Source organism: Arachis ipaensis, chromosome B7 (assembly GCF_059453495.1).
Source record: "Arachis ipaensis isolate K30076 ecotype BB chromosome B7, ASM5945349v1, whole genome shotgun sequence".
Classification (NCBI taxonomy): Eukaryota; Viridiplantae; Streptophyta; class Magnoliopsida; order Fabales; family Fabaceae; genus Arachis; species Arachis ipaensis.
In genome coordinates, this window is record NC_142442.1 from 5,562,585 (window position 1) to 5,585,036 (window position 22,452).

Here is a 22,452-nt window from a genome sequence, read left to right on the forward strand (position 1 = left end):
AACAAAAAATTACCAAATTTTAAGAATAATAATATCTCATTTTTTTAATTATGCTTACAAAAAATTGCATCAAAATTAAATCTCTAATGTATATTTTGAGAAATACATATTTAATGTTAGTTTTTTTGCAAGATTATCTAACATTAAATATGTATTTCTCAAAAAATATATTAGAGATTGAATTTTGATACAATTTTTTGCAAGCATGATTAAGAAAATGAGATATTAGTATCCTTAAAATTTGGTGATTTTTCGTTGTGTATATATTTTTTTGTTAACAACTAATAATACTTTTAAAAAATCACAAAAAAATATATGCTTAGAAAAAAATTATCAAATTTTAAGAATAATAATATCTCATTTTTTTAATTATTTTTGGAAAAAATCACATCAAAATTCAATTTCTAAGGCATTTTTTAAAAATATATATTTACCGTTGGGTATTGTTGTTATGTTTTTAAATTATTTAAAGGTATTTTTGTCGATAGTAAAATTCGGGTTCATTTCTGTCAGCGTTTAAATAATTCGGAGACGTTTTTGGTGGTTATTAAGCATCAATGGGTGATTCTAAATGAAAAAATAGATATGCATGCGGAAGTTTTATTTGCATTGATAGTCTCAAGCTTGCGCTATGTTCCCAAACTTAAGGCCACATCCAATACTCCTGCTACAACCTTTTCTTTTCCATATTTTCATCTAATTGGGACACTGCTCGAATGTTGAGAGTGACTTGAGACAATGAGATAAAATTTTTCAACCGGTTTGTCTCTTTTGGCGGGGTGTTTGTGAGTTGAGTTTTTACAGCAAAAGTAAGTGAATGAAAAATCTCAGTTATTCTTCAAACCCTTCTCATTCCTTCCTTTTCCTTCTAAAATCTCAACTCAGATTCACACCCTTTGCGAATAACACAGCTTACGGAAAACAGTGAATATATATTAATCCCATGTTCAATCGGTTGAATTATGAGAACGTGAAATTCAATGGATTGTTTTGTGAATCAAATTCATTGATTTTTTAACAAATATGATCTTACAATTCTATACGAATGTAACGGATCAAAGATAAAATTTTAATCGATTCGAATTACCAAAAAATTATTACGATTAATGGAAGATCTCATTAGTTATTGTTTTTGTTTTTGATTATGGAAAAGTATAGGGTACCAATATACTATCTGCCAACTTATTGCCAACAATAATTAATTATTATATTTTAAACACATGTGTAAAGAGACACATCCAAAAAATATATATATAAAGACACTTCCATTAGACACAGCCATAAAAAAGATATTTTTGTTAGACACATGCACAAAGACACTTCCGTTAAATACAGTCATAAATAAGAGTTGGCCAGAAGTTGGCAGAAACGCTGTTGGTAACGTAGCGGGATGAATAATAAAATAATAATTTATAAAATCAAAAATAGATTTTATAATTAAATAATATGTAAAGGATTAATTTATAATTAAAATTAGATAAAGACTATTTAGTAATTATTAAAAAATAAAAAAAACATGTTTTATTATCATACCATTTAATAATCCAAACGTTACAAGATCATCAAATCCTTTGCCGTGTTACATATCTAGTTAATCTGTTTTAAAAAAAAAAGCTAATAAAAAAATAGAAAAATTAGTATTTGTTTGTCAAAACCTTTTTTCACATCATTTATATTTTAAATATTTTATGTATTTATCTTTCATATGTTCATATGTATGATAGGGTAGGTTATGTTAGATAATCTATATTGTATGACTCTAATTTATATATATGTATATATGCATATATATGTCATATTTTATTACTAACCAAATTCGAACCAAATAGAAAATAGAGTTAAATATTTATATTAATGTTTATCATATCTGGATGATATTTTAATTGTTCTTGCAAAAGAAAAAGAAGTTTAATAAAAAAATTCATATAAAAAAATATTGATATAATTTTTAATTGTATAAATTTTTTATTAAAATATGTTACTTTATTATATTTTAAATAATATATACAATTTAAAAGAATATTTAACATTTATTATTTTGTATTAATAATATTATTAAAAATATATTATTAGTTTTTTAAAATAACATTTTCTTTTCTTTGGTTCATTAAATAATATGATAACAAAAATATTTTACATAACTAGGTCTACTAAATAAATATTATATTCATTTATTTCTATATTGCATGCAAAAAAAATAATTAATGTTTAAAAAAGTTAATTACGTAATTTTATCTTAATAAATTATAATAAGTAAATAAAATATAATGTTGCATATATTTCTTTTTCATACAACAAAAAATATTTTTAATTATATATTAAATAGAATAATTATTTATTAGGTTCGTTCTTGTACAAATAAGAATTTCTCTTAGTTTTATATTTGTAATATTTTATACCAATTAGTTTCAAATTTTAATTACTTTTTGAATAAATTAATAAGACAGTAATACCAATAATTGTATAAAAATAATGACAATAATAAATAAATTTAATTTATCTAAACACGAAGATTGCTGCCACTAAGAAGCACAAATGGCCAAACTCTCTTCTCAAGGAAGCGTGTGACTTCAGGAACTTGCTATCTTCCCTTTGTAATAAGGTAGTGCGAGGGTTATCTTTGTTATGTCCGAAAGAATTCTTCAATGGTCCATATTCTGCTTCACCATCATCGCTGTTGATGTCATTTGGAGTATTCCAAATCTGGTATCCCCTTCGCTTCAAGAGGAAGACATTGAAGTAGTAACTCAATAAATCTTCCCTGATCTTTGTAGGAAATGATTTGAAAATTTGTTCCCAAAAACATGTCTATGTGAAAGAGGGTTTGCTTTCACCACATCCTTAAACTTCTTCTCTCGCCTAACATCTTCCCCTGTCTTGTGTAAATTCCACATGTAAAATGCATCACCCAATTCTAGCTTAAGTTTAGCCCTTTTCTGAGCAACATGAAATTGGATACACTCAACAGAACCTTGAAATTGGCAGCCACATGAATCTTTTCTTCCAGCTCCAATGGGATCCCTTTCGATAAGATTGGTATTCACCTTTGCTGCTGGCCATATTTGGTTTCCAAACCATTTTGAATCACTCTCAACAGCCATGCCAGTCCATTCAGGAACTTCAGCTTGATGGGCCGGGCCAATAGGAATGGGCACGGTGGCAGGTTCATCAAGTGACCATTTCTCAGCACTAGAGCCTCCCTTTGTTCCTCCAGCATGTGAAGAGCCATCACCAGATGTAGTTTTTAATCTCTCCCTAAGATTGTAGTTTGCCCCGACCTGATCATCATACATGCAAGGATGCATCCTTTGACCCTGCAAACTACGGTGATCGATTTTGAGAAATACAGCTTCCCGGAACAACAAAGCCTGCTTCCAGATCTCTTCACTACCATATGACTTCCACTTTGACTTTTTGGGCATTGAACCCATTGCAGGATCACAAGGATTCTCAGCCCTATCAAGAATCCAGTGCAGCATTTCTGACATAGACTCTCTCTTCCTCTTACGACCAGAGCTCCCCTTATTAATACTATCTTCATCGCCACTATCACACCTCTTGCCACCATCCGAAACTCTAGTCATGCTGTTTACTGCATCAGATATATCCGCTATTGATGTTTTACTTCCATTCAAATGGTTGAGTCTATCCATTGCATAATTACGGCTGCATAAGTTTCCAACACTAGCCACAATTTTTTTGGAACCACTGAGCTCATTCAAGCACCTAACTCTAGTAGTTCTACACAACTTTCTCCGATCTAGTAAGACGCATACACTCTTAACCATGATAAAATTGTGAAAGAATAGGAAAAGAAAAGAGGAAGAAATTTTATTGATTGTTAATTGAATTGAATTGAATTATGAAGGTAAAACTAAATATATATAGAGCATTAGCCTATGAAAGATAAAAGCAAATAAAGATAAAGATCTTCTAAGAAAAGATCTTTTTTTCGAGTTATCTTTTTTTAAAAGATCTTATGGAAAAGTAAAAGTAATTTTATCTTTGGGTATCTCATGCAAAAAGATCTTTTTATCTATCAATTATGTTTAGATATAACGATATAAAAGTACTTTTTGTTTATTTATTAGATGAAAAACATCTTTTTTTAAGAGAAAAAGATCTTTTAAAAAAAGATATAAATTACAGCTTCTCAAAAAAGATATTTTTTTTTTCTAGTGCTTTTATTTTTACTACTAGAAATTTGCCAAACACGCTAAAAATAAGAACAATTAAAGATAAGATAAAGATAAGATAAGATAATAAATACTAAAATTGTAATTGAATTTATATATTCAGTTGGATTCAAGGTTCTGAGAACCGGACTGGTCACCAAACCGCTCTAGTCACTGGTTCAACTAGAAAAAATCATTTTAAAATAAAATAATAAATAAATTATAAAGAAACATCCTAAAATATAATTATAATCTAATATAAATCTTAAAATATCTTCAAAATTTAAAACACTACATGAAATATCATCAACCAAAACCATATGATCTTGTCAAAATACAAACTAGAAAGTTAAATAGTAAAAAGAAATATCTAAATATTAAATGCCAACATGAAAATTTGTCATCAATTATCAAAATTCCCAAAAATTTGTTAAGTACTCAACATTAGAAGCCATTAGTTTCAACTTTAACAGAATACAAGTTCATGAACAATTAGGGTAACTCCTGGTCTGGGGCTGCACGGCACATTCTTCGCTTTAGTAAATGGTTTATCAATGATGACTTTCCAACATTAGGATATCCAACTATTCCAGCTCGAACCTTTATACAGTGACATGAATAATTCATGTCAACTTAGTTATATTCATTTGAAACAAGTACTAAAGAGTGAGAACTAGTGTAAAACTTAAAAAGAAAAATAAACTTATTTTTGTAAAATGAAAAACACAAGAAATAGCCTAAAGATTATAGGCAGCAATCAGATAGATTATTTTGGTTATGCAATTTACTGATCCAAACTTTCACTCATACAATGTGTTTCACTATATTTATATCATTTAGGAGTTATAAGAATGCTGCAACAGAGAAAGAAGCACAAAATTACTACTCATGTACTCATACGGTTTAAATTATGTTTTCTTTGTATGGATATTAGATAAGGTAAGGAATTCTTTTGAGCAATAAGAGAAATTCTTTTGCCAAATAATTACTAAAGGAATGACACAACTAAAATTGACACTTAATTGTTACATAACCCATTGGACGAGGAAGCAGTCCTTTGGCTTTGTGTTTAATATTTACATCGGCTGCTAATTCCTTTGCTAACCGGCCTAGTTTTATTGTACCCTTTGCAATACATACAACACAGAATTAAGTATGTGGCATGTGAAACTTCCTAACAAGAGGTTAAGAGCTAGAAAGAAATTAATTTATAGCAGTAGCAGCATAACAAATCCATTTTTAGCAATAATTTCAACAACAACACTTACCTATTCCATAGTCAAGTGCAAAACCTGTTCACAAAGCAGAACCTGTTCGATTCATATCAATTTATATTTTTTTATTCATTAGAACAATAGATACTTAGTAATGCAATGCAGCAAACTGAATTACCCATGACATTATCAATCTACAACTTCTATGTATATATCATCTGCAATAAAAGGAAAAAGTGAAAAACCCAGTAAGCAGTGAAAAATCAAGAATGAACCAAGAAGTTCGCATAACATACTTGTCATTCTCATTCCAGCCAAGGTAACATTACTGAACAGATAAACGACCTCCCTCACCTCATCATCCCCGCACTCGCGACGGCGACAATACACAAGCCACCAGATCTGGCACGGCGATCCATCTCTGTAGCGAATATCGCCGGGAATAGCGCCTCGTCGAGCCTTGCAGAGAATGCGAAGTCGAACGCACCGTCAAAGAACGGCGGGTTGTGAGGGTCAGAGCGCTGGACGAACGGCGGCGAACTAGCGGCTGGCGCCGGCGAAAACGCAGGGAACCTTGGAGTAGTTGGATGCGGCGCCACTGTTGTTGGAGAGGAGAAGCAGCAGTTGGAGGCAGGGGAAGAAGGTGAGGCTGCTGACATCTAGGGTGAAAATTGAAAAATGAGGGTGTTTGGCAAAACGGCATCGTTTAGTAAGAACCGGCCAGTTCAACGGTTTTTCGCCGATTCTTCAATTACCGGTTTTCGATATACGACCGGACCGTTGACGTTGCTGGTTCCCAATTGAACCGGTTGGACTAGCCGGTCCGGTCTGATTTTTAGAACCATATTTGAGTTGTATTTGTGGGCCATGAGACTTTTTTATTGTTGTCATGAGCTAAGGTAGAAGAGTAATTTAATAAAAGTGTACATTGGTAACTGTAACTTTCGCTTTTGAGCGTAATTTTGTAATTGGTTCATGTGCAAGTGAGTCATACGTACTTGATTACTGGCAGCGGTTGAAAAAAGGGTTAGAAATTTGAATAGAGAGAAAAAGTTTAAAATTTGAGTTAAATAAGGAAAGAAAAGTAAGAGGTTAAGGAGGAGTGGATGGGGAACACGAGATGTGTGATAGGTAGAGTTATAGCCTGCACCGGCCCAATTGAGGAGAAGGATGCACTGGTGACCACTGACACAAGTTTCTGCTTTGGTGTCAGGTCTTTAGGTATTTTACAACATTGCCTATATACTTCTGCATATAGTATTATGACACCTAAATTTATACATATTTTCATTCGCACCCCTCTGTATGAATGGGTTGTTGTCTGGGTTTTAGCTCATTTGGGAGAGCGACGAGATGCACCTCGACGACCATAAACCAGCGTCTTAAGTGACGGCGAAACCCTAAATGTAATGGATCTAGGCTGAGTGGTTTCTGTGGCTGTTGGCGGTGATATTGTTTTAGAATCTAATTTCTGGGTGGTAAACAAGTTAGGACGGAGCATGGTAGAGTTTTGCTAATTTTTTGTTACAGAGTATTATTTCTAATGTAAAAACATGTTAATCTGTGAACGCCATTTCTGCACAGGCCTGCATGGAGGGAGAATCCGCGGCGGACGAATGTTATCGGCCGTTGTCTGCTGAAGAAGAGGGAGGCGATGGAAGCAATGCCTTTGGTCCTGGTGGCGACGAATTCGGTGATGAAGTTGAGGATGGGGAATTAGGGGTGGAGTCGGATGCACATGAGAATTTCGGGGACAGCTTCTTTGACAACTGGGAAGAGAGAGCAGTCGACGGTATTGCAGAGCTGTGTATCAATTTCAAGGAAATAACTACAAAGGAGATTATGATGTGCCATTTTTCATATCGATCGGTGGCATTCTTGTTTTATAGTTTGTATACGAAGATGAATGGTTTCGCTATGAAGAAGAATAAGATTCAGCGAAATGTGAGGAATGAGGTTACGCAACAAGAATTTGTATGTTTTCGACAGGGGTTCAGAGAAATGGGGTCCGTTCACGACGGCATGCGACGGAAACGTGAGCCAAAGGCGGAGACCAAATGCGGCTGTGAGGCATAAATGCGCATCCACGTGCACTCGAAAAGTGGTAGATGGATAATATCGTACTTTCAGGACGTTCACAACCACGAGTTGTTGGACGATAGACTGACTTTCATGCTACCGGAGCAAAGGAAAATGAATGCAGCCGCCCTGGAACAAATGAACATGATGCTTAGAGTTGGGATTAAAACGCCACAGATTTATTCATCTTTTGTGCACACTGCCGGGGGATACCAAAACCTTTCGTTTCTAAAGAGGGATATGTATAACCAGATAGGCAAGCAACGGAGGCTCATTGGCAGGGATGCCACGACTTGCCTTAAGTTCTTGGAATCAACGGCGCAGGCGAATCCAGGAATGTTTGTGCATTATTTGGCGGACAAGGACGGTCGTTTGGTCCACCTGTTTTGGTTGGATAATTGCAGTTAGCTGGATTATGGTTTGTTTGGGGATGTCGTGGCATTTGATGCGACATATTGGAAGAATAAGTATATGTGTCCACTGGTTGTGTTTTCTGGAGTCAATCACCATAACCAAACAATTGTGTTTGCCGCTGCGCTAATTGCAAATGAGAATGAGCAAACTTACACTTGGTTGCTATAACAGTTCCTGGACACCATGAGGGGTAAAGCACCTGGGTGTGTGATAACAGATGGACATGGAACGATGAAAAAGGCAATTGAAGCGGTGTTTCCTGGGGCCTAGCACCGTTTGTGTGTGTGACATCTGCTGAGGAATGCCACTTCTAACCTAAGCAACCCCACATTTACTTCTGAATTTAAGAAATGCATGCTGTTCGATTATGAAGTTTCGGAGTTTGAAGATCATTGGCATTATATGGTTTATGCGCTAAAAGATTAATTTGTAATTAAAATTAGATATGGACTATTAAGCAATTATTAAAAACTTAAAAAACATATTTTGTTATGGGATCATTTAATGGTCCAAACATCTTGGGACCATCAAATCTGATGCCTAAAAAGCACCAACACCTCCTCAAAAGCTCTACCAAACCAAGCCTAAGTCAGGAAAGCAAGAGGCTCAAACGTGTTTTTCAAGTCTAGTAAAAGACACAAATTTAATATTAATTTTCGAAATTATTATTAGATCTATATTTTAGTTTGTTTTGTTGTTAGGATTTGTTAGAAAATTTGATTTAGTTTTGATTTGTTTAGTAGTATTTTTAAAAAATTTAAATTAAAATTAAATATAATCTAATCTAATAAGATCAACCCTGATTTAAATTAGTTATGATATCTTTAGGATTTTAAATTTAAATTAAATATGATATAATCCAATTAGATCAAATCTACTTTAAATTAGTTATCTTATCTTTCGGACATTTAAATTAAGTTATCTTATCATATATTATTTTTTAATTAGTTTGTTAGGAGTCTATTTAAATACTTTGTGAGACAATTTACACAATTTTTTATGAATAAATTTTATGGGTGTCACTATGCATGTTTAGGCCTATATTTTAGTTTGCTTTATTGTTAAGGTTTATTAGAAGATTTGATTTAGTTCTGTTTTGTTTAGTAGTATTTTTAGGAATATTAATTTTAAATTAAATATGATCTACTCCAATAAAATCAAATCTGATTTAAATTAGTTATCTTATACTTAGGAGATTTAAATTAAATTATCTTATCTTATCTTTTAGCTAATCTATTAAGAGTCTATTTAAAATCTTTTTATGAAACAATTTAGAGAACTTTTGATCAATAAAATTTTTAATTATTTTATGCACATTTTATTGTGTGATTAAGAGAGGTGAGTGATTTATTTCAGTTGTTGTATGAAGAAGATTGAAGGATCCAACTTAAGGTGATTTTGCATAGTAATTTTTTCAACTTCAACCCTCTAATATAAGTTGTTAAGGACAAATCCTTTCAAGGTATAGTAAAAAAATCTATCTGTTTTTAATAATTCAGTTTTTTCACTAAAATTTTCATCTATCATTCTTAGTTCATGACTTCATTCCACTGGTTTTACTGTAAGACTCAGAAATTTCAGAAAAATCTTATTAAGAGCTAATTTCGATTTATTAATTCGTTAAGTACTTTAATCTCAGAAATTATTTTATTAAAGATAATTAAAGCAAATTTTGATTAATAGAGTTTAAAGTAATTTAAGGTTTAATTTAATTTTATAATTATCGAATTATTTTTTATATTTAAAATTTAAAGTTTAGCAAATGTAAAATAATAAGAATTTTATATGATTTGGTTTAAATAATTGAGATTTTGAAATTTAATACTAATATTTTTATAAATGAAGAAAATTAATTTTATTATCTTATAATTTCAATTAGAGTATTTGATTTCAAATCAATTAGTATTTTGATACAATAAATAATATTTTAGAGTAATTTTAGAGATTTAATTAGATTTTAGATTAATCCAAAATCTCCAATTTCATACACAAAACCCTAATCCCCAAATCAAAGCCTAACTAAACAAAATTTTAATTTTTTTACCTTGATAAAATGACCGATACCAAAATTGTTTTCTTCTATATATTTATATAAATTTTGAATATTAATTCCCTACTTTAACTTTAACATTACCTTTTCTTTATTGTTATTTCTTTCTATTCACCGCCACCAATCCTCTTTCCTCAACCTTCCCCAAAACCCAACATTTAGCAGTTTCAGAAAAACCAAAGAAAAGAAAGAAACGAAGGAAAGAAAGAGGGAAACGGGGAAGAAAAAATCAGAGACGGAGGAAGAGAGCGCCGGGGAGGAGCCGCTGCCACACCACTGCCGCGCTGCTCAGGACCGTGTCCCGCTCGTAGGGCTGTCAAACGGGCTAGCCTGACCCGTTTAAGCTCGGCCCGTTAGGCCCGCAGGTTAAATGGGCTAGCCCGTTTAAGCCCGCTTTAGTCACGGGTCATAATTTTTTAGCCCGGCCCGTTTATGGCCAGCCCAATGGGTTAAACGGGCCAATCCATTTATCCTTTTATTTTATTTTTTGAAAAATATTTTGACAAAAAATATCACTTTTAGGTCAAAAACCTTTTAAAAATAATATTTTTTTAGTTGATGGGTCGGATTTTCGGGTCGGATCAAGATAAATATCGGCTAAAAGTGTTACTTTTTTGAAAAAAAAAACGTAAAAAAATAAACGGGCCACCCGTTTAGCCTGCGGGCTAGCCCGTTTAACCCGTCATTTTTTTTGGGTTAATCGGGCTCAGCCCGTTTAGCCCGAAATTTAAACGGGTTAATTTTTAGAGGCAAAGCCCGCCCATTTAAATGGGTAAACGGGGTTGCCCTGATGGGTTTAGCCCATTTTGACGGCCCTACCCGCTGGCTGCTGCGCCGTGCGCAGTGTCGTCGTCGCCGTCCGCTGCTGCACCACGCCTCGTCGTCGCAGCCGGAAGCGTGACATTCTGGTAGTGAGGGTGTTAAAATATGGTATCAGAGCAGTTCATCCTGATTAGAGCCTTGGGAATGGACTGACTATGCTTCATTATACTCTCTGAATGTCTGTCATGTTGTAGATCTTGTCCAAATAACAAGAATTAGAGTTTTATGCACATGACTGCCTATTAATTAACACTATTAGCTTACCGTTACATATCTGTTGATGTTAAGTCTGGCCAACTTAATGTTGATGACTTATGTGAACGGGAAAGTTAATAGGTTACTGTGGGCGAATTGGGATTGATAAGTAATAGGTAACGTTTATCGCGCGGCTTGCGGACGTTAGGAATTAATTCTCGAGGATATTCTTTTATGTGTCTTGAAAATTCTACTGATAACTTGTAACTTGTTCTTTCATAGTATGCCTTAAAAACCTTTATTTGAGGTTTCTTTTTGAAAAGTAGTTTGATTATTTCTTAACCTTATCTCTTGTTAAAATGCATCCTCGTTTAATTCTAACTGCCTACATTTACTTAAATTCTTTGGAGGATTTGTTTTTGTTTGTTCAAACTCTTTTTGATTCATGTACTCTTTTATGTGACCTTAAAATTGTTTAATGCATAGAAAAAAAAGTCTTTGAAATCTTTAAGAAATTGCTATTGATTGGGTTGTTTTTCTTTAAGAATTTTGTATTTCTTCAAATTAGCTGAGAACTTATTCGATTTGTCGTGTCTTGTAAATTCTGTTCGAGTTCCTTGATTAAGTTTCTTTCTCAAAATGTGAGAGGGTTTCCTTTCTTATATCTTTTAATCTTCTTGAATATCTTTATGAGATTGTGATTTCAAAAAAAAATTAATAATAATGTACTTGGAATTTTAGTTTTAAACTTTTTAAAAGAGATTTTCGATTCTGTTAGAAAAAATTTCAACTTAATCCTTTCTTACTTGATTGTACCTATAATTATTCTTTAAATTTGATAAAGATGTTTTGAATTTGACATGTCTTTATTCATATGTATTTTTGAAAACATACCTCAAAATTTTCTTTTTAAACAAAATTTGAAATTCCTTTCAATATTACCGTGATTTCACTATATACTCCTAATTGACTAAATAGAGTATCTTTTGAGATTTTTGAGGAATTACTTTTGATCCTTAGCCAAATTAAATTTCATCTTTCTAATTTCACAAATTTTGTCTTTACCTTAAAAATAGTTTTGGCGAAAAACAACTTGATTTTCTACCAATCTTACTTTGTTTTTATGCAAATTCTTAATTGATAAATATCTTTCAAAGTTGTTGAGAAAACATTTCATCCTTAGCCTAACTAATTTTCATTTCACAAATCTTGCATAGTTTAATTTGACTTGAATTTGTTTTAATATGACATAATATTTACGTTTTTGATGATTCTCTTGAATTTTGTAAAACAATTGCCCTTTTCTCCTCCATGGTTTCTATTGGAGTTCTTTGAAATAAAAATTCTTTCCTATTTGCATTTTGATTCTTCCTTCCGGCATATTTTATTATTTTTTACCATTCTTATTTGTTGGTGATTTAAACCATATCTTCATATTCTTGTGAACCTTGTGCTCCTCTGATTTGATTTTAGTTTATTTTGATCTAATTTATCACTACCCTTTTCTTATTTTCTTTGGAGTTTCTAAATTCAATATTTCTTGTTAGGATGCGAAATAACTCTTTTTGAAACGTTTTATCGTGCCTGTACATTACTGTTTAGTTGTAATCCTACGCCTCCTTCTGAATTCATGTGAATCTTATCTTTGTCACTTATTCTTCTCTTACTGAGATTTGTATCTCTTTGAACATACTTGCGCCTATCTCTTTGAAAATTATTTTGGTACAACACGGATCCTTGAATCTTTGAAAATGTTAAGTGCTCCTTCTAATTGGGTGGTATAGGCTTAAGCATTCTAATCGTGCCGTGTAATTTGACATGTCATTTATCCTTTTTCTTTTTTTTTTAAGATGTAATTTATTTATTTTTTTTGTTTCATAATCTTCACCCTATGCATATCTTGATATGTTTATACTTCTAACTATGTTAAGACTCTTACAACACGGTTATTAATCTTATATTCTATCACAAGCCATGAAACCCTTATAGTAATCTGAAGTTGTTCCGTTGCGATGCGTCATTATTGTCTTTAATCATTCTTCTTCTATAAAATCTCATACTTTTTTTTCCAACTCAACTTGAATTTGTTTCAAAACAATGTGTTGTTTTTCTTCTTATTGATTCTATCGAAATTCTCTTTTTCAAGAGTTATCCTTGTAGTTGCTAATTGATTCCTTTCTAGCATATTCCGTTGCTTGTGTAATCTTGTTTACCTGCAATTTCATTCATTCTTTCAAATCATTATGAGTAATGTCCTCGTCGCTTTTCTTTCTTTTCTAAGGTCTACTATCCTTCTGAGTATACTCGAAAATAATTTTGATATCTTGTGCGACCGTTAGACTTAGTAAACGACACATTAATCTTTTAGGACATATTTAGTGGATGTAAAAGGTAAAACTTGTAAGTGTACGACGTCACAAGGAGTTGTGGAGCCTTGTGTTACGTGAAAGAGTTTTGTTGATGTGGGACTTATGACCAGTAATAAGGTTTGTAAAGTGTTTGATGAGGTTGAAAACTCTCGGATGAGTTGTTCGATGAAGTACGGTTGAAAATAATAGAGATAAGTTATGTTAAAGTTTAAATAGTTGAATATCTGAAGTTGGTGCGAAATCAGTGTGCGAATGTTAAGCACGTCGTTTTAACTCCAGCCTGTTTTATAAACTTTCACCGCGTTGCTTTACCATTACATATTTGAACCATAACATCATTTGCATAAAGTTTGCTTTGTAATTTCTGTCTTGCAGTCACACTCCTATCCTTATATCTTTATGCTATGTGATAATCAAAGTATTTGAAACTATATAAATATGAATAATAAGGTTCTTTGCTTTTTACTTAAAAGTGTTAAAACCATGTAATATTTTCTGTAATATACTAATTTTCGAGGACAAAAATTTTTATAAGTGGAGTAGGATGCAAGACCTAGAAATTTCAAAAAAATCTTATTAAGAGTTAATTTCGATTTATTAATTCATTAAGTACTTTAATCTCAGAAATTATTTTATTAAAGATAATTAAAGCAAATTTTGATTAATTGAGTTTAAAGCAATTTAAGGTTTTATTTGATTTTATAATTATCGAATTATTTTCTATATTTAAATTATAAAGTTTAACAAATGTAAAATAATAAGAATTTTATATGATTTAGTTTAAATAATTAAGATTTCGAAATTTAATACTAATATTTTTATAAATAAAGAAAATTAATTATATTATCTTATAATTTCAATTAGAGTATTTGATTTCAAATCAATTAGTATTTTGATACAATAAATAATATTTTAGAATAATTTTAGAGATTTAATTAAATTTTAAATTAATCTAAAATCTCTAATTTCATACACAAAATCCTAATCCCCAAATCAAACCCTAACTACACAAAATCCTAATTTTTCCACTTTAATAAAAAGACCATACCAAAATTATTTTCTTCTATATATTTATATAAATTTTGAATATTAATTCTCTACTAACATTACCTTTTCTTTATTGTTATTTCTTTCTATTCACCGCCATCAATCCTCTTTCCCCAACCTTCCCCAAAACCCAACAAAACCCAACATTTAGCAGTTTCAGAAAAACCAAAGAAAAGAAAGAAACGAAAGAAAGAAAGAGGGAAACAGGGAAGGGGAAATCAGAGAGGGAGGAAGAGAGCGCCGGGGAGGAGCCGCCGCCACACTACTGCCGCGCTGCTCAGTACCGTGTCCCGCTCGCTGCCGCGCCGTGCTCAGTGTCGTCGTCGCCGTGCGCTGCTGCACCACGCCTCGCCGTCGGAGCCGGAAACGTGACATTCTGATAGTGAGGGTGTTACAATTATTACCTTCTCTATCTTTTATTTTCGTAGTAATCTTTCTTATTCTTCTCCTTTCCACCCTTCCAATCTCTTGGCTGGGAGTCTAATGCTTTGTGTTTATTAAACCCATTAACTTCTTATCATTCATTCTGCTTATTGTATTCAGAACCTGTAGAAGAAGTGAAATTCAACAGCAGCATGAAACAACCACCAGCAATACCCTATAATCTCAGATGTCATGGTCGTGTAGTCGGCGAGCGCTATTTGAGGCCCAGACAAGTCTTGGTTGATCATAGCTCCAACAAACCAGTCTCGGTCAATCATAGCTCCAAGAAACGTCGACCCAGACGCAGGTCATTCTTGTTACTTTTTATGACCTTCATGCTTTCTTTTACATACTTATTCTTCACCTAACAAGAATACGCAGCAAATTATCAATATATTGATTTCTTTTTAATATTCTTTTTCTCGCAAATCAATTTTGTTTGAAATCAAAGACAAAAGCCTTGTGATCCCCCTTTACCTGAATGTGATAAAGACGAAGAGCCCTCTTTACCTGAAGGTGGTAATGATGAAAAAAAGTAAGTCAGCATGATTTTATTCATTTAACTTTTTTCGATTATAGTTTATGGCATTACATTATTACATTATTATTATTATTATTGCTTAAATTTCCTTGTTCTTACTAATCAAATTCTTTGTGACATCAAAGGGAAAGGAACATGTTTGTTCTAGGCGCTAAGAGAGGCACTGAACCTGTAGAAGAGTGGGTATTATTGACTCTTTTTCCCCCAATTATGACTTGTATCCGTATATCAATTTGTTAATAATACTGTTTTTGGGCATTCTTCCAGATATCGCAGGAAAGCGAGAAGGTATTTTATGGAGACTATGTTTCCTTATCCATTAGCTGCAATGAAACACTACAACCATGGACTAAAAGAGGTAAATTAACTTGTTAGTCCTAGTTTATTGATTTCTTTTGATTATAGTACCTTAATTAAACAATAAAAACAAAAATTCTTCCCTGTTATTTGTTTTTCAGGAAGAGCAATACGAGGTTATTGATACTCGTGATAGGCTGTGCTGTTATTTCAAGAAACTTGGCTATATACGGCTACTGCACTTTATAGCTGAGCCTAAATATACTAAAAACATGCCCAATGCATCAGAGGATACCGCTAAGCAATTTTATGCCCGGATGCATCAAATGCCTAATCGTGAAACTCATGTGGATTACTGTAAACTGTATGAAGGACCCCCACAACCTGGTATCATTACTACAATTTATCTTTCGTGCTTTCTAATTTTTTGGCCCCGCTTAATGATGCGGCTTGTTCGGAATGTGTTGTAGGTTTCCAGGCTAGCCAAGAAGTCATTCCCTTGTGCTGTGAAACTTGTGGTCTTAAGGATCTGGAAGCCCTTGAGTCAAAATCATTGGAATTGAGGTTTATTCTCTCTTTAGTGATAGTGATTTATATTTATAAGAGTTTATATTGACTTGTTTTTATTTTGGAATTGAAGTGCTGAAGGTGAAGGAGGAGAGGAGGAGTATTGGAAGTAAGAGTCAGTGTTTCTCTTTTTATAATATGTTTATCTCCTGTATATGGATTATGATTTTTAATTGAAAATTGTTTCTATTTGTTTTTGTATGCTTTCTGCAGTGGTTATCACACCGGCACTCCTCCAAAAATTATTGTGGCACGCAGAGACCCAGAGGTCATAGCGAGACATGCCAAGCTGAGAAAGAAAAAACGTTGAATGGATCTTAGAAGAATTGAACAACTAATGTCCAGTCTGTTCCTTTGGCAAGATTTCCTTGTTAACCAATGTTGTTTACTGAGAATACTGTCTAACTTGATTACATTTATATAAACTGTGATTTTGATGATGCAGGGTTGCTGATTGGCAAGTTTCTTGTTCTTTTGATAGATATATCATTCTATATGGTATACAACTGATTCATTTCTTTTTGAGCCACTTTGTGGAGACACCCTTTTCTTGTCTCCAAAAAATGTTGTACATATAAGTTGATAGACTTGGAAGAAAGTTGTGTAACATTGTTACATCATAAGGGAAATAGGGTCCTTGTTTTTACTTTTGGGAGAGTAAAAAAAGAAAGGGGAGGGTTATACTTATTTTTATGTCTTTGCCAAATTTGAACAATAAGAGTGAGAATCATTTTGTCACCTTTTCATGTGCCCAATTGATTTATCATTGATGTCATGCCAAATTGCATATGAGAAATATAAAGTATAGGAACCATAGAATTAAACTAGAAGCTCTTCTATGCCAATAGAATGAGAATTAGGAACAAATCCTCTAAAAATGGCTACAATGTTTCAAGCTTGACATATAATTTCGTTACTCAAACTTTAAGAAAACTCTTACAAAAATAAAATATTATTAATATGAGAAAGTATTGGGACTTGGGAGACCATGAGTTTAATGTACAATGTGTACAATAGGGTAAAAAGAAAATTAAGAGTAGATGATAATTAATTTAATTAATTTTTAATAATTTTTCATTTTGAATTCAAAAAAATAAGTATTTGCAATAAGTGGTAGTTACATGTACTGCAACTCCCCTTTTTCGTATGTGATTTCACTTCTTCAGAGTCTTCTTCTCGCCTCATCTCTTCCCTTCTCATCGATTCGTCGCCGCCCAGAGCACCCGCCGATGCCGTCCTGCTCACCGCGGACGTCCGAACACCCCCTTCGCGCACAATGAGCGATTCGCGCAGCCCCCGGCAGCTGGCGGGTTTCACGTCGCAGCATCTTCATCCACAACATATAGGGGATAAACGAGGCGGTCGTTTCATACGTGCATCACCCCGTGCTATACATCCACAATCAATGAAGATACATAATCAATGGCAGAGATGGCAAAAAATTAGTTGGTCCATAGCTTTGGTTGCTATGTATCCACATATCCACAATCAATGAAGATATAGAATCTTTAGCTCTCTTTTCTCTCTTCTTTAACTCCTCTGATTTAATTCTGCTCTCTTTCACAATCTAGTCGTTGTCGACTCTCTCCAACCTGCAAATGTGCTGGATGTTCAATTCACTAGGGATGTAGATAGTTATTTTAATTCTTAATCGTCACTGCTACACATACAAGCAAAAACGGCCTACAAGTGTTACAAGTTGGCCCAGCCCATCAAAAATACACGCGCACTCACTCACTTTGAATGGAGCGTCATTTACACGCGCGCAACTCAACGGTTGCGCTTCGCAAAAAGCGCTCGTTATGGCGCACTCTTTCACTTCTCCTTCTTCGAAGAAAACACAAACCGTCCATTTTTGAGCAACATTCCAAACTGAAGAGATAGAACTCGTCGGGAAGATTAGCAGAAACCATCAACACAGGATAGAGCTCTCCATCAACAATCTCCAGAAAAACGAAGATATATTACTCAAGGTACGTTACTATTTTACTCATCTTGTAGATTTTTCACATTTCGAAATCGAAGAACTAGGTTTTACTGTTCTTCTACGTTCTACGTTTTACTGTTCTTCTTGTTCTAGCTCTCATTTTACTATTTTTAATGTTCTTCTTGTTCTAGGTTTTACTGTTCTTCTTGGTTCTAGGTTTTACTATTCTTCTTAGTTGTTCTAGGTTTTACTATTCTTCTTGTTCTAGTTCTTCTCGTAACTAATGTTTGGAAGTATATTGCGTAATTTGGTGGGTGTATATGGAGTAATTTGTTGGGTGTATATGGCATAATTCGTTGGGTGTATATTTCTGAACTGATATAATATAATATAATCAATTGTTGCAAGTGTTCTAAATATTGCTTGTCCTTGGGTGTACATTGCTTGACCTTATAATGTTGCTTGACCTTGTATATTTATGCATGTTTGAGTGAATTAAAACATCATTTGAACTGATCTAATTAAATACTTATGAGAATCCGTATTCTATGAGTGTATCTGACTGATATCTATGGGTGTATTTTTCATTTCAGAAAAAATAGCAGGCAAAAATCAAGCTGGAAAAAATGTAAGAACAAATATATGTCTTTGATCAAATCAGTTTTTCATAATAGAAATATATCTGACTCTAATTTTGCTTTGTTTACAGCAAACCAAAGACCTTAAATGTGCAACCCATTTGTTGAGTGACAAATTCAGAAATATGAGCGAGGAGAAGAAAGAAATTGTTAGGGATTTGGGATTTGGTGGCCTGATGCACATCCCGCCGCTAAGGGTGCATCACCAAATATTAAGGGAGTTGGCTAACTCCTTTAAATTAGGGAAAAACAGACTCGAAACCGGCTACGGTTCTTTTAAAGTAAGACAAAAAATAATAGGGGCTGCGCTTGGCATCAACGCATCAGGTAACTCGCTACAAACATAGGTGTATATGAGCCAAATTCAGGTGTATTTCAACTGATGCTTGGGTGTATTTCAAGTGATTTTCATACTATGTTGTTTTCCTTTTTGTAGGAGATCTATTTCCTCAGAAAGTCAATTATAAGGATCTTTTTGAAGACGACAAACAAATTTTTAGAAGATTCCAGGGAAAGACCCTCAAAAATCTGACAGATGAGATGATGGCTATTGGTGTTGATAATGAACAGGATCGCCTCATGTTCAAGAGAATTTTCATCCTCTATATATAGATGGCGTTCCTGTTACCAACAATAATAAACAAAATCTCCCCTGTGCACCTGGCACCAATTTTCAAGATGGACACAATAACAGAGCGGAACTAGGGAGCACATGTTTTGAATTTTATCATCAAGGGCATAACAGATTACAATCTGCAAAAGAAAAAGGCAATTGATGGCTGTCTGTTTGCCCTGATGATAGTTTACTTTTATCTATCAAAAAATAAAGACAAGAAGAAGGTAGAAAGACCTCCAGAACCCTGGATTGCCAACTGGACTAGAGAGCAGTTGGTTGAAAGAATGAGGACAGAAATGGAGGAACATATGGTAAGTGAACAAAATATCTTGAGTGTATTTTATTTACCTGAATGCTGCTAACTAAAATTTCTAATGTTTTAGGGAATTGTAAAGATGGCCGAAACAAATGATAAAATGAAAGAAATAAAGAAAAAAGAAAAAAAAGAAGAAACCAAAAAAATAAAAAATGGAAGGCAAGTTCATCATCATCATCTGAGACTGAAACAATTGAAAGTGAGGTCCATTCTACCTCTGAGTCTGAGACTGAAGAAGACTCAGAGGATTCAACAAGGAAACAACCCACCCGAAAAGCCAAAAAGTAAGTAACATACTTGGGTGTATTTTGTTTATCCAGTTGGGTGTATTTTGTGCATTCATTTGGGTATATTTTATGAATTCATTTGGGTGTATTTGGTGCATTTATTTGGATGTATTTTGTCCCTTTTAGTATGTTTATAAATAATGATTATTTGCCTTCCAGAATGGAGTCCAAATAAAGAAAGAAGATCCAGGAGGATTCTAATTCAGAATCTGAATCAAATGATGAGTAATGTTCTGAAATTATTACTGCTTTCCTTTGGGTTTATTATCAAGATTTCATGTATTAACAGAGCGTCTCTTATTAACTTTTAGAAGCGAAGAATCATCACCAGTAGAGAAGCAAAAAATAAAGAAAAAGACTCAGAGAACACCACAAAAGTAAGCACTTCTTTGGTTAGTGTTTTGTGATCAAATTAATTTTGTATTTTTTATTCATACTTGTTTTTTCCCCCAGGACACAATCCAAAAAGAAAAAGGTCATTGTTGAGGATTCATCTCCTAAGCAAGCTCAATCCTATCATGGGTACAGTACTTTGTAAGCTATATTACCATCTATCATCAAAATTATATTTGTTAACATGTTCTTTTATGCATGTACTGTCAGATCTGAAATTGGAACTGAATAATTAAATGAATTCTTAAGGGAAAACAATAAAAAATCTGTTGCACAGGGGTATGTCTTGTTGGGGTGTATATTTCAGATTTTAAGGTATTTTCATTGCTAATAATTGTTTGTTGTTTTTCAGGGAGAAGGAAGCTGACCTGCGATCGACGAAAGGCCACTATGTCTCATCTGAAACGTAAGAAGCTTTATTTGATAAAATATTCTTATCCTGATTTAACAGTATGGTATTTTTTATGAATAACATGTACTCTATTATGTTTAGAATACCGGACGTAAACTTAGAAGTGGTGATCCTTCATCTCAAGGACACACAGACCAAAGTAGCGTAAACAAACCGACAGAGAGCATGTAATTTCTCTTTCAAATAACAGTTGCTTTTATTCTTTTATTACCTTCTACTTCTAATTATGTATATATATTTTTTTAGAAAAAAGCCCTTTAATGTTTTATTCGAGAAAAAAAAGGCAGGAAAAAAAGCAAAAACTGCAAGTATGTAAGTTCTCAAAAAACAAAGCCTGTCTTTCTTTTGAATGCTTCGGGTGTATTTTTAATTTTCTTAGGGTGTATTTTAGGTTGAGTCTGGTTGTAGAGTCAGCCAGTGAGCCAGCTGAAGAGAACATGATGGTTGTGAGGGAAGAGACACAGTCCGAAGCGCTTGCAATGTGAGTTTTTCAAGAAAATTTCAACCTTATAACCTTTTTATTTTCGGAGGCTTTGTTAACCTTTTATTTTTCTTCTTGTTTAGAGTTCCGATTCAAGTTTGTCTACTACTGTTCCAAATAACTACTATGCCGGAAATTGAACAAACACCTGAGACAGAAAATGAACCAATCCCTGTGCTACAAATTGAAGGAACTACAAAAAGGTAAGAAATAGTCTTGGGTGTGTATTTGGTTACAGTTTGGGTGTATATTGCCCCTGTTGGGGTGTATATTTTCATGATTGATCTCTGACTAGTTTTTTTTATAACATGATTAATTTTATGTAACCCACGCTTCCCCCAGCTCCATCTAAAATGTAAGTTCATCAAAGTAAAATCAATGTTTGGTTATCATTCGTATATTCTTATTCTTATAATACGTTATACATGATTACGCAGTAATCCAGCTCCAGAAGATGCTACTGCGCTGATGATGATGGCACGGACAGCATCGTATGTTCCTAAAATAGATCCAATGCCATCATTCAACATTGGCTTGACTAATTCAAGCCAAGAAGAAGCAGTAACGCAGGAGGGAGCGTCAACGCAAGATGGAGGGAGGGCAAAAACTACAGAAACTCCAAAACTGCTAGAACAATTAGGGGATCTGGTACAAAAAATTTCAAGTGGTGGGGTGACAAAAAAGAAAAAAGTGGCGGAGAGAGTTTCGAGAAGTTTGAAACTCCTGTGATGATGAATGAAGATACTTCTGACATGAAAGAGAAATGCTACCTCTGGACCATACGAGTGAAGACATACGCAGATGGACTAACTAATGAGTTTGACAAGGTCTGCACACTCCAAGCCCAAGATAGATATACTTTGTCAAAACTCCACCTTGCATCACTCGCAGCTGAAACACATATAGAAGTTGAGGTAATATTACAATAACATTAATATTTTTATCACCAAAATTAACTGCAATGCTAATTGATGTAAAATTGATTTCGACATCTTTTTCTAGATTGTCTCTACCATGTGCTTCATCTTAAACCAGCAAAAGATTAAAAGGTTTCAAGAAGAAGTATACTATCTCTCCCCTAATATTGTGGTAAGGGTTGCTTCAACAAATTTTGGGTGTATTTTCTGCATTCCTTCGGGTGTATTTTATGTGTTCATTTGGGTGTATTTTCTGTGTTAAATTAGGTGTA

General features: G+C 33.4%; 1 protein-coding gene and 2 pseudogenes across 6 annotated transcripts; 2 read left to right on the forward strand and 1 right to left on the reverse strand.

Moving 5' to 3' along the window:
* Positions 1-2,496: 2,496 nt before the first annotated feature.
* Positions 2,497-3,891, reverse strand: LOC107606562 (AT-rich interactive domain-containing protein 1-like; annotated as a pseudogene).
* A 3,088-nt stretch (positions 3,892-6,979) lies between these two features.
* LOC148550220 (protein FAR1-RELATED SEQUENCE 5-like) lies at positions 6,980-8,050 on the forward strand (annotated as a pseudogene).
* Positions 8,051-14,437: 6,387 nt separating this feature from the next.
* On the forward strand, positions 14,438-16,932 carry LOC107609013 (uncharacterized). Of its 6 annotated transcripts, none has more exons than XM_088492727.1 (10): positions 14,438-14,747; positions 14,909-15,095; positions 15,240-15,323; positions 15,455-15,508; positions 15,597-15,687; positions 15,788-16,013; positions 16,097-16,190; positions 16,267-16,302; positions 16,407-16,550; positions 16,639-16,932. In XM_088492727.1, exons 2-9 carry the CDS (start codon positions 14,941-14,943, stop codon positions 16,501-16,503), a joined length of 837 nt encoding a protein of 278 aa, XP_088348853.1. In that variant the 5' UTR covers positions 14,438-14,747; positions 14,909-14,940; the 3' UTR covers positions 16,504-16,550; positions 16,639-16,932. The 6 variants fall into 6 exon arrangements, with proteins under 6 accessions (XP_088348853.1, XP_088348851.1, XP_016166316.1 ...); XM_088492725.1 differs by having other exon boundaries at positions 14,441-14,753; XM_021107100.2 differs by having other exon boundaries at positions 14,518-14,792; positions 16,407-16,537.
* The last annotated feature ends 5,520 nt before the right edge of the window (positions 16,933-22,452 follow it).

What these genes read in the sequence shown, in the direction of transcription:
- LOC107609013 (XM_088492727.1), top strand. Translation starts at nt 14,941, where the DNA reads ATGAAACAACCACCAGCAATACCCTATAATCTCAGATGTCATGGTCGT. An exon ending in TGAAGGACCCCCACAACCTG is followed by an intron (nt 16,014 to 16,096) that starts GTATCATTACTA and finishes AATGTGTTGTAG; the next exon opens with GTTTCCAGGCTAGCCAAGAA. An exon ending in GGAGAGGAGGAGTATTGGAA is followed by an intron (nt 16,303 to 16,406) that starts GTAAGAGTCAGT and finishes TGCTTTCTGCAG; the next exon opens with TGGTTATCACACCGGCACTC.